This window comes from Brassica rapa, chromosome A04 (genome assembly GCF_000309985.2).
Source record: "Brassica rapa cultivar Chiifu-401-42 chromosome A04, CAAS_Brap_v3.01, whole genome shotgun sequence".
In the NCBI taxonomy this organism is placed as follows: Eukaryota; Viridiplantae; Streptophyta; class Magnoliopsida; order Brassicales; family Brassicaceae; genus Brassica; species Brassica rapa.
The window spans coordinates 8962116-8974545 of record NC_024798.2 but is presented as its reverse complement, the minus strand read 5'-3'; the positions used below and the strand labels follow the sequence as shown (position 1 = coordinate 8974545).

Genomic DNA, 12430 nt, shown 5'->3' with positions numbered 1-12430 from the left:
AGCTTATCCCTGGATTTTTTTTCATATCTTGCCGTGTTCTATTATGGAAAACATCTCTAGTTTACATCATCAATATTCAGCTTGAAATCAAATAACACATTATGCACTGAAATCGAATGTTGTTTCTTTTGGTAGAGAAGAGGGCTATGCTTTTAGTTGAAGCTTAATTTAACTAAGGGAAGAAAGCCACCAAAGAAGCACTTCACACTTTCAACTTACAGCATGAAACACTGCGAATGTGACCAATAAATCTCACCAAAATGAATAATGCAAACTTGACATGTTTAAAGCTACACACTTATGACCTTTCCTTGATCCCATGGTTTGCTCTTGGGGACTAAAATGCCTATCAATATCCCAAACGATCATTCAGAGACGTCCGTCCATCACCAGATTGTCCTACAAATTTCAAATCACTCATCAGCGCTATCACCATTTTCTAAAACTGAATTCGATTCAAAATGCAGTGTACTGATCAGTGTACTGATTTACCTTTGGGAGGTACCCATGATGAATCATAATCTGTGCTTTCATCCAGATATTCTGGTTTATCAGGACCAAGTACTTTTTTATCCGTCTTCTTTTTCTTTCTACTACGGCCACCTCCTTGCTTACTTTCTTCCTTTTTACCGACTCCTTCGTCTTCTTCGTTTATACGATGCCCTACAGAATGCTTCAACAAGAGAGCAACTGCGTCTTGTGCCATGACCTCTGCTTGCTTTTCTTTTTCCTTTTCCTTTGACTTTTCATCTTCTTCTTTGCTCTTGTCTTCTTGCTTCCGTTTTCTGATTATCAATCCTGTTGCACCTTCGATCATTGTCTTTCTATCTTTGTAGTCAACAAACCCATCACCATCATCTGTACTATCAGTAGCAGCAGCAGCAGCATCACCTACAGTCTCAGGTTTCTTCTCTTCAGCTGTGTCTTTGTTTGCAGAGGAACCGAGCCATTGGGGTTTTGTTGGAACAAACACAGTGGTCTTCTTATCTTCAGCTGTTTCACTTGCTGTAGTTTCAACTTCAGGCTTACTGTTGGAGCCCTCTACATCTTTGCCCACCTCTTTCTCTCTATTCTCATCAGTATCAGCTGGTTTTAATGGTAGGTTCTTCTTCTTTTCTACAGGAGGAATTTCCGATTTCTTAATTTCCGGTTCTTGTGACTTCAACTCCCTTTTCTTAACCTCTTCTCCGCTTGGATCAGCAACCTTTAGAAGATACAATATCCTATCTAATTCTGACTGAAGAGTAGACAACTCTTGCTGGATCTGAGCAGTTTTGTCTTGCACTGACAAGAATAGAAGGAAAACTTTTTTAAATCATCCACAAAATATACCTGAATAGAAGGATAAAATAGAACTGTAGAGTTACCAAGTGTTGAAGACAGCCCGGTCATGTATGCATCAAGGGAGTCTCCCGAAGCAACCTCTGGGACAGTCTCTGTCTCCATCTTATTCTTCTCTGCCAAAAGCTGTTCATTCTTTTCTTCTATTTCTTTCAAAACTTTGTCTCGCTTTTCTAGAAGAGAGTCAACCGTTTCCACAGTTTGGCTTTCGGTGCCTTTCTGTGTTGATGGTTTCTTCTTCTTGGTCCGATCATAGAAGTCATCTTCATCACTGAAAAGAACACAGTATCCCTTGTGAGAATCAGAACACAACAGACACAAGCAATACTTTTAGATGAAGATGCAGATACAGAGGTTGAACACTTGAAGTACCTTGAGAAGTCTTCCTCATCTTCTACAGTTCCTTTCTTCTTACTGTTTGGTTTTCTCCCTGTTTTTGCACCCAAACTTTCTCGGATGCTGTCATTCAGTGTCTCCTCCAAGGTCTCAAGCTCTTCGAGAAGCTATTATATTGAAAGGGACGGGAGCCAAACAAAGAATTATGTAACCGAAATCGAAGATTCTCATGAGGATCTAGTTACCACTCCATAAAAACAACACTAAAGGTTACCTCGGCTGTTCTCTGGTCATTCCTGGCGATCTGTGTTTGTTGTCCTTGTGTTAATCCACCCTGAGAAATGTCTTTAGCTCGAATAGCAGCTATTTCTTTCTTCATATGGCCAATCTGCACATGAGTAAAGTTCCATACAAAGATGAGGCAAAGTGGGAGTGGTCTATCAATTAATAAAATATCTCTAACTTTATTTATGAGTGACGATGAGTTGAAACTTAAAACATTGGGAATAAAAAAACTAACCTTCTCCAACCGTTTCAGTACTTTCTCCTTAGTTTTTTCTTGTTTTGGTGTGAGTTCTCCCGTATACGTTTGCCACGTGATTTCTTCAACATCCTCCTTCATATCCAAACAGTATTAAACACAAACTCAGTCAGCATTCAGAAATAGTAACATATGAGTTAACCATGATTACCTCTTCTTCTTCAATAGCATCTTCCCCCATGCCCCATGAAACACCATCAGCCATGGATGCTTGTTGTCTTGCACGCCGAAGTGAAGCTTCCCGTTCTGACATCTCCCGTCTCAGCTTTGCTTCTCTCATTAATTGCAAGTCTCTCTCCTAAAAAACCAATACCAAAAGCAGATCAAAGGGACATCACAGGAAGGCAAAAGCAACAGTCTCTCCAGAAATTACTTGTATAGCAGTAATGGGATGAATTTTAAAACCAAAAGAAAGAACATATGCAAATAACTAAACTCTGTAAAGTGGAATGTTTGTCTTACTGGTGGCATTAACTCTGAAGGTCCTTGGAAAATGTACAGCCGAGTCGAACTGCATACGAAATAAAGAGCGATCTCAGATCAAACACCAACAAGATAATCATCATAATATTCACAGAAAGATAGACTCACCCGCCAAATCGAATAACATCACCAACATGCAAGTCCACATAAACCCTTTTGTCAACCTGTAATAACCACAAACACATTGTTAGAACAATTCCACGAGCAAGTCAAAGCCACAAACTTATTAAAGCCACACCTTATTCTTGTTAATTAACGTTCCATGAGTGCTTCCAAGATCAAATAAATAAGCTACACCACTTCTCTTGTACTGAATAACTGGCAACACATCACAAAAACAGAATGAAAAAAAAAACGCCATCGAAAGGTTTAACACTCTGACATGGATACTAAGTTTAATCATTACCTGCATGAAACCGTGAAATCGATGGGTGCTCAAGAGCAAAATCACAGAGGACGTCACGTCCAAACATGTAAGCTCCTTTCTCATACCTGCAAAGATTGGAATCAAAACGATTTGCAATTCAACAAAAGGCGGCACCAGGCGAAATCAAAACTAGGTTCAAGGGAGCTTACACGTCTAAACGGTCGACGATTGCGCCTTCCTTGAGGACTTCAAGCTGAAATCGATGGCTAGGAGGGCCGCTCCACTCTGGAATAGTGTACGGGACGGGGCTCTGCTTCGCGGATCGAGCACGGGGTGGATTATCCGAGTCTGCAACGACGGAAACTTCCTTGGAATCTACGGTTAGATCGGGGTTTGTTACGTCCGTTGCGTCGAGATCAGTTGGGTTAGGGTTTCTGGGAGGCGGAGGTTTCATCGACGAGACTTCCGTTGGGGCGGAGGATTCCTCGCTCTGTGAAGCCGGTTTAGTGTTCGGTTCAGGCCCGGGATCACGGGCTGGGTTTCGCGGCGGAGGAGGATTCATCGCTGATGATTTGCAGATTGTAGATGAGACGATTCAGAATATTGGAAGAAAGAGATCAGTGAGGCGGTACCCGGTTTGGTTTAAGATATGGATTGAGCGAACCGGATCCAAATTATAGTGGTGCCACACCAAACCGGGGTCTGGAAACCATCGTTTTGGCCGAGGAAAAAAATTATGGGGCACACTAAACTGTGGAAAAACTTTTGAGTTTTGGTCTCCAAAATAGACTCTGAAATAGAAGATCACTTAAATAGCATTCATTAATTGTTCAAAAGACTCTAATACCTTCAGTTAATAATATACCAAACAAATAAAAAAGAAACGGAAAAAAGATTCGTCTTCTCTCGCCGAAGTTCCGCTATTGATATGCCGGAGACAAATCACGCCGAACCACCACATCACAGTCTTTACAATCAAAATAGAAATTTATAGATGTAACTTCTGAATGTTTTCTCTTCAAAATCGAAATCAGGGGTTTTGATTGAAAATTTGAAAATTTTCTCTTCTTAGTGTTTGATTGAAAATTTGAAAATTTTCTCTTCTTAGTGTATTTGAATTGAAAATTAGGGGTTTCGATTTGTTGTTCTTCAGATACTAGATTTGAGCTTGTTTTGTTGTTCAAATCCAACAGAGAAAACATAATCAGATTTACAAAGAAAGAATCTCACTAAGCTTCATTTACAGAATTTGGCTTACCGAAGAAGATGAGTTCGTGAAATTGCTTTTTGTTAAGCCATTTTGAATCTTTGATGTTCCTAGTTCTTTTTAACCAATGATTTATTTCTCTTAGATTCGGATTTTTTTTAGTCTGATTGCATGATATGATATCGTTTCAAACATGTGTGTGTCTATGTATTAGTTCTCTTGTTCCTCTAAAAGTTGTATCTTTTTCTTGTTAAGAACATACATAAAAATTATAGCTTTTTCTTGTTCTCGTTATTTGCAAGTGTAATGTGTCTCATTAAACTGTTTGGTACTGTTTGTAGCTGAAGAGAAACACCATTACCCGAGAGGTTGTTCTGATAAAGAGAAAGCTCTGTTGCGTTTGTTGTCCAGCGAGGGAAAGGGGCTTGGAACTTGTTGGAGCTCAAATCAAAGGCTGCTTATTTTAGGGAACACAAGGTTTTGAGGTAATGTTTGGTACTGTTTGGTACTTTCGATTATGTTGTTTGCTAGATAAAGTTGAGTTATACCAGATGCCATTTTCGAGAACCAGCTATGTGGTATTTTTAGTTGTTTGGTTTACGCATGTTTGTTTGTGCTTGTGAAACTGAGTAGTGTTTTCTAAATTTCAGGAATGATTTGGGTAGTTTCAAGAAAGTTTTTTCGAAAATCCGATGTTAACAAATTTGAAAAACTTTTTTCTTGGTGTCTTGTTCTGCTTACGCATGTTGATATCTTTGTTAGGCTTATCTGATCAAGAGAGAACATCTGATTGCATACTGACATTTATTCACGTCTCCGTTGAGGGACTCGTAGTCTACTAGTTTGAGAGACAATTTCATAATTGACTTTTCACACAAATAGCAAACACGCTTAGCTCGATTACGGAGATGATTAAAGTGGTTATGATGGCGATGGAGATGATCGGCGCCGGATGATGACAGACGAGATGATCGACACCGGAGATAATGACAGCCGAGATGATCGACGCTGGACATGAGGCAAGCTGTCATCGTCGATTTCATGATTTCAATTTTCAGAAAAAAATGTAATTAGAAAAAGAAAAAGGTAAAATGGTAAAATGGTAAATGCTCATATTAAATGAAACATTTTTGTGATTTTGAACTTTGAAGTCTAGAATAAGAAGAAAAAATTGGCATAAGACTATCTAAGGCTATTTCTCAAAATTTATTGCCGCGATTTTCATTCTCATGACCTATTTATCTTATTATAAATTCACTGAGATCCACTTTTTCTCTCATAAGTAAATTTGGGAAACTTACTCTTAGAAAGGGATTGCACTCCTAGATAAAGCATGCTGAACACAAGGACTCGACCCATTAAGATAGGCTCAAGAGCTCGGCCAAAAGACTCAGTACATTTTATTAGTTCAAGTCAATTTTGGGACAAACAGGAGAAGAGGCATGGGTATAAACAGAGGAGGCGAGGCATTAGGAAACATATATAAACATACACACTCATACAGGCTGACGACGAGTTAGGGGTTTCCTCTGTTTAACTTTACTCTCATCGATTGAAAGTGTTGTTTTACTTACTCTGGCTGAATGTTTTCACTCATCCTCTCTAAATATTGTTCAAACACCGTTGTAATCTCTTTTGTTGATCAATAAAAATGTTTTTAAAATAATCTACAATAAAGTTTGTTCTTCTTATAAGAACCGACGAAACTAAGATTCAACAGTAGTAATGCTATATTTTCAACAAAGCAACTAGAAAACAGCTCAGTTTAGCTAGCTCCTCATCAAAACATCATCAACCCCTGGTATTACTTTCTTAGCAAGAAAACTCTTCGTCCAAGTAATTGATTTATCATCCAGAAACACTCATTTAAGTAACTTATTCAACACTTGAATTTCCTTGCGCCGGATGCTATTAACGTGAAGTGTGCATGTAGGTTAGATCACTCGACAATTCAGCTCCTTTTTGCGATAATACGATGATTAATGTTAGTTCAAATGATCCACATGATTATTTAAATACAGACACGCTGTTTCCAGAAATATCTTCACCGTGAATTAGAAGGTAAAACCTCTAGTCATATAGATGTAGTGGAAACCGGCACTTCGACTTATTGTATTATATATCATGTGTATAATTCAAGAAAGCTTTATTAAGCAACGTTGCACTGTCAAGTCCCAATCATCACGGATCAATTTTTATCGTATTCTCTAAGATTTATTTGGTTAATATTCACGTTGTTTTTCAGATATCTCTAAAACATTTCGAATCCTTTACAAAAAATTAAACGTAGTCAAACAGTAGCCTTGTCCATGTATCTATATAATTCAATTCCTTCTTATCTATCCACTATCAAACTTCCTTAAAAAAAAAAAAAATTCCCTAATGGCTTCTATCGACTTATTTGAAGCATCCATATCTCTTTTTTGCTTTGTCATCTTCTATTACTTCTTCATCAAGAAAAATTTTGGTTACTTGCTTATCAAGAAGACCCTTCAAAGCTACGCTTGGAACTGGCCTGTTCTTGGGATGCTTCCAGCTTTGTTCGTGTGGCACAATGGGATCGATGATATCATCTGGTTCATCGAGAAGAAGAATTTGACATTTCTATTCAAGGGTCCATGGTTCACTAGAATGGATGCGTTGATCACCGTTGATCCAGCAAATATACATCATATATTTAGCTCAAATTTCTCCAATTACATCAAAGGATCGGATTTCAACGAGATATTTGATGTTTTCGGAGACGCGATTTTCAACACCGACTCAGAGCTATGGAAGAATCAAAGAATGTCCATTCAGGCCATGCTCAGTCATCAAGATTTTCAAAACTTTTCAATGAGTATCACTACAAGTAAACTCAAGGACGTGCTTCTTCCTCTTTTCAATCGCTATTCAGAGGAAGGGACAATCGTGGACTTGCAGGATGTGTTCCGGAGATTCACGTTCGATACAGCCCTGGTTACAATCACCGGGTCTGATCCTCAATCTCTCTCCTTTGAAATGCCAGACGTTGAGTTTGCAAAAGCCTTCGACAATGCCGGGGATGCCATTTTGATTAGGCATATCATGCCGAAATTCTTACGGAAGTTGCAAAACCGGATGGAATTGGGACAAGAGAAGACGTTGATAGAAGCGGGTGCCACTTTTGATCGAATCTGCGCGAAATATATATCTGCAAAGAGAGAAGAGATAAGATCACAAGGATTTGATCATGATCATGATCATTCAAATGGAGAAAGTGAAGATCTTTTGACATCTCACATAAAGCTAGATACAAGCAAGTATGAGCTCTTGAAACCAAACGATGATAAGTTCCTTAGAGACACCATTTTAACTTTCATTGCCGCAGGGAGGGATACCATTTCCACTGCTCTCACTTGGTTTTTTGGGCTCCTTCTAAAACACCCTTACGTGGAAGCCAAGATTCACCAAGAGATCAACACAAATCTACCAAAATCCACAAGTAGTCAAGAGAGGCCATGGTCGGATATCGATCGCAAAGCTTGTCTGAACAAGTTGGTGTATCTACATGGGGCGTTGTGTGAAGCAATGAGGCTCTATCCACCAGTTCCGTTCCAGCGCAAATCTCCTATAAAATCAGATGTACTTCCAAGTGGGCACAAAGTCGATGCAAACTCTATCATTATCATCCCTATCTATGTGTTAGGGAGGATGAGATCCGTATGGGGAGATGACGCATTGGAATTCAAGCCGGAGAGATGGATTTCAGAGACAGGAGGGTTGAGACATGAGCCGTCCTTCAAGTTCTTAGCGTTTAACTGTGGCCCAAGAACTTGTCCTGGTAAGCATTTAGCTTTGACTGCAATGAAGGCCATAATTGTAGAGATATTACAAAACTATGATGTTAAGCTCATCGAAGGACAGAAGATTGAGCCAAAGCCTAGACTTGTTCTTCAGATGAATCATGGTCTTCGAGTCACACTTACTAAGAAATGTTCAGCTTGAAATAATAATCTTATAGTTGCTCCAAAATCTATCTTGTGTATTATAAAAAATAAGGTAAATATGTAATGTCATGTACCTGCCCCCTGGTTTTTGGAGGCTTGGTATTTGTGATTTTATGTAATGTATTTCCTTTTTATTATATAATTCCTGAAATGTAATTCCTTACCTTATAAATACTCCATGCAGATGCACGTTACATTTTTTTATTTTTAAAATCTAAATGTAAGCTTTGTGTCATGGATTGACTCTTTTTCAAGTCGGAACATGCGGCCTTAGCATGTTTCAAGGTCTGACCCTGAGAAATTTCAAAAAAATTGGGCTGGAAGCCCACAAAAACTTGAGAGATTATAAAAAAAATAACTGCACGTTATATATTTTTATTGTTAAAGTCTAAATGTAAGCTTTGTGTCATTAGGGGTGGGCATTTCGGTTTAGTTTCGGGTTCGGTTTGGGTTCGGTTTGGTTTGGGTAATTTGGGTTTTATAAAACTCAAACCAATTAAAACCAAAGTAGCTTTGGTTTGGGTTCGGTTTGGGTTTAATTCGGTTCGGTTCAGTTCGGTTTGGTTTAGATTTAGTTCGGTTTACATTATTATGGTCTAGTTTGGTTCGGTGTAGTTTGGGTTGGTTATAAAATATGAAGGCATTAGTTTTTTACTTTTATTAAAAAATAATCAACTCATAAACGATAGAGTGAGAACATAAAAACTTATGCTACATGATTTTATATATAATAGTATTATTTGAATCGTATTTATAATTTTTTTTTTAAGATATAGAAGTTATGAAAAAATGAAAAACGAAACTTTAGCTAAAATTTACAATATGTTAATACATATATATATATCATAAATATTTTTACTATATATATATTGGATTATCGGTTTGGTTCGGTTTGGTTCGGTTTAAACCCAAACCAAACCAAACCGTTCGGGTTGAGTAAAACATGAACCAATTGGGTTACATAAAAAACACGGTTTGGTTTGGTTCGGTTTAACTTCGGTTTGGTTGGTTCGGTTTGGTTTGGTTTGGGTTTTTTGCCCACCCCTATGTGTCATAGATTGACTCTTTTTCGACTCAGAACGGCCTTAGCATGTTTCTAGGCCCAACTATGAGAAAGTCCAAAAAATTGGGCTGGAAGCACACAAAAACTTGAGGGCCTGTAAAAAAAATAATTGGATCTAAATGATGGTAAGAAGTTTCAAAGACAAGACCTCTAGTATGAACACCACATGCTTATAACCAGCAGAACTACTAGAAATATTGAAAAAATTTGGCTGAAAAATAAATATTTTACAAGGGCCGGAAGTTACTGCTTCCTTGGCTTCTATCCAGGGCCACTACTACATGTTTCTACCTCTTTGAATTTCTAAATCCGCATTTAACTGATTCAAATTTGCTCTTAGAAACATTTAGAGAAAAGGGCTTTATAGAAGTGTACTCTTATTAAGTTCTTGGATATGTTACAAATGAGGCTCTCACCCCCTTTCTATACATGGGAATCTCCTCAATGAATGGTGGAGATCAAACAATCTAATGTTTTAAGATTTTTTCCTTACTCTCTACTCTTTTTTATGCTTATCTTTTCCTTACTTCCCAAGAGCATCCACAACCTGGGTCTCTCACCAAAGCTTTTCCCAATAAAAATAAAAAGAATTTTAAAAAATAGAAGAAATGAGGAGAGAGAGCAGATATAGTCTCTCAAAGAGAGACTAAAAATAATTTGTGAGTTGCAATAAAAAAATGTGAAAGACCCTTATGCTTAGTTGTCATGCTGTGATTAGTTTCATTTTCATTTATTTAAGGATTTTTAATGTCAAAACCCCTCAATTATGTTTCATTCGGGTATAAACCCCCCCCCCCCCCCCCAAATTATTGATTCAACGTAGAAAGAGAGGACGACTCTTACGTTTTTCACATTCTGGAGTTTTTGAATTTCAATTGGAGAATTGAAAGAGGGTTAATACAACACAGGCTGAGAGAGTCGTTTTGTGTTTCGTTTGTTCTGTGTCAAAATCAAAAAGGGACAATGAAGGAAGCCTGATACAAACTGAAGCAAGAGGGTTAAAAAGTTTTCTGCGATTGGAGCTTTAAGGATGAACAGGTAACATACTTTTTCACTGATCCCTTCTGGTTTCATTGGTTTCATTATGAGTTTGATGGGTTTGAAAATTTTATTTGTAAACAGGAGAATTCATATTCGTTTACATGTTGGAGGATACTGGACAGCAGATAAAACATACAATGGTGGTGAAAAAAAATGTTGTAGGATTGATTTTGAGGAACCAACTCTCAAGATGCTTGAAAGTATGATTGCGAGTGGTGGTTTTCCAGAGAACATGAATAAGTTCTCTTATTTCCCTTATGGAGTAGTAGATCAGAAGAAGGATGTATGTTCTGATACAGATGTGGTGGAGATGGTGAACGCCTCAAGCGAACTGGAAAACATAATTTTTTTTCATGTAAGAGCTGATGATCCTTATCTCGATGATGTTCTCATTGGAGGTGACGAAGAGGAAGAGGAACAGAAGAGTGACAATGAAACTGACTTTTACAGGGATGATTATGTTGACCAGAAGTAAGAACTCATCTTCTTCAACATCTGAAGTCATGTTCTTTTTCTTCCTCATTTTGTTGCTAAGATCTGTTACAACCCAATTAAGAGCTTCAAACTAAGGATGAGACAAGTCTCCAACTACAAAAGCATGCGTCTGAAACCCGAACGGAATCCAACTGCAACCAGGAGGTTTCTTTAACCCTCTCTTCTTCATCTTCATCCTCATCTCTGCAGCTTCCTCCCTTTTCCCACTTCTTTTATATATATCAGATATCATTACATAGGTCCCAGCATCATCCGACTGTTTCCAAAGCGGTGAAGTCACAATCTCGTTCTTTTGGTGGACAAACTTAGATATCATCTGGTGAATCTGCAAAACCTAACAGCTACTCTACTTACTTGAATGAAGAAGATTGGAGAAAACCTACAAGAGCCCTAATTTTTTTGATTTGGAGATTTTGGAGATGAAAAAGAGATACGAATGCCGTGATGTTTTTGGTCATAAATAAAACGTTGTGGAACCGAAATTCGCACTGTCGATTTCCGTTTAAATAAGGAAACTAGGAAAACCCTAATTTCCCAGAGGTCCCGGATCTCTGCGAGAGCCAACGACAAGTGACCAAATATATGCGGAAGTTATGAAAAGATAACAAACGAGTTTAGAGAAAACAATTGATCTTATTTCGATTCCGCGTAAGAGCGTTGCGATCATTACAAGAGATCATGAAAGCTTTGGCCGCAAAGGCTGTCAGCGAGTTACTTAGTTCTAGCGGCCTAATAGCTCAAACCTAGTTGAGTCGCAGCTCGATAACGAAAGACGAAATAGATAAAGAAAAGGTTTTTGATTGATTTCGGACTGAACCTTGTTAAAGGCTGCCTACGTACCCCTTTCGAGGATCAAGCCGAACATAGTTCAATTGATAGAGCTGGACAAGAGATCGAACTGCCTGGGCGAGTTCGTCTAGTAATTGAGTGCCAGTCATAGAAACCGAACTTGTCGAGAATAAGCCTAAAGTTTCTAAGTGCAGAGAATTCCGAATCTAAAAAGTTCTCTCCTTGCTCCTCGCCTAGGACTCCTTATATACTAGCTCCAAGGTCGGTTTACGCTTTTACTCTTCTGCCCTTAAGCCGTCATAGCATAAAAATGGAGATATTCCATTTTTCCCGATCTTCACAATTATCTTCAAAACTTCCGTATTTATCCGCGGAAACTTGACATTTATCCTTCCTTGTGGACCAAGCGTAAACCAGGCTGCGGTTTACGGGCTTTTGGTTAGGAAAATCATAGGATGGGCCTCGAGTCGTGTTTTAGGTCCCTTTGGGCTGTCTTCCGACTCGACACGTTTACTACGAGTTTTCCGCGGTTTCTAATCCGCGAAGTTTGATCGATGAATTAGAATGGCGGGAAACATGGACTGAGCTTGCTACGGTCTTCGGGAGATAGCATTCGAAGGTTTTGACGAGAATGCAAGAACTGGTGTCGTATTGACGTTCGGAAAGGTTCAATCGCTACACAGCGACCGAACTTTGGTTCGAGGCCGGTCGCTTCGTAGCGACCGAGCGGGACGAGCGCTCGGTCGCTACGTAGCGACCGAGCTTTGGCTAGAGCTCGGTCGCTACGTAGCGACCGAGC

At 38.7% G+C, this 12430-nt stretch overlaps 2 protein-coding genes across 6 annotated transcripts; one reads left to right on the top strand and one right to left on the bottom strand.

Moving 5' to 3' along the window:
• Positions 1 to 81: 81 nt before the first annotated feature.
• On the bottom strand, positions 82 to 3816 carry LOC103863806 (kanadaptin). The gene is made up of 12 exons (XM_009141562.3): positions 3278 to 3816; positions 3108 to 3193; positions 2940 to 3019; positions 2810 to 2865; positions 2681 to 2729; positions 2370 to 2516; positions 2198 to 2293; positions 1952 to 2065; positions 1714 to 1844; positions 1368 to 1612; positions 493 to 1284; positions 82 to 399 (listed from the first exon to the last, which is right to left on the bottom strand). Exons 1-12 carry the CDS (start codon positions 3628 to 3630, stop codon positions 350 to 352), a joined length of 2199 nt encoding a protein of 732 aa, XP_009139810.1. The 5' UTR covers positions 3631 to 3816; the 3' UTR covers positions 82 to 349.
• Positions 3817 to 3906: 90 nt separating this feature from the next.
• LOC103863807 (alkane hydroxylase MAH1-like) lies at positions 3907 to 11462 on the top strand. 5 transcript variants are annotated; one of them, XM_033289675.1, is made up of 3 exons: positions 3907 to 4064; positions 4617 to 4760; positions 5158 to 11462. In XM_033289675.1, exon 3 carries the CDS (start codon positions 6658 to 6660, stop codon positions 8239 to 8241), a length of 1584 nt encoding a protein of 527 aa, XP_033145566.1. In that variant the 5' UTR covers positions 3907 to 4064; positions 4617 to 4760; positions 5158 to 6657; the 3' UTR covers positions 8242 to 11462. The 5 variants fall into 5 exon arrangements, with proteins under 5 accessions (XP_033145566.1, XP_033145567.1, XP_033145565.1 ...); XM_033289676.1 differs by having other exon boundaries at positions 5038 to 11462; XM_033289674.1 differs by having other exon boundaries at positions 4926 to 11462.
• Positions 11463 to 12430: the final 968 nt, after the last annotated feature.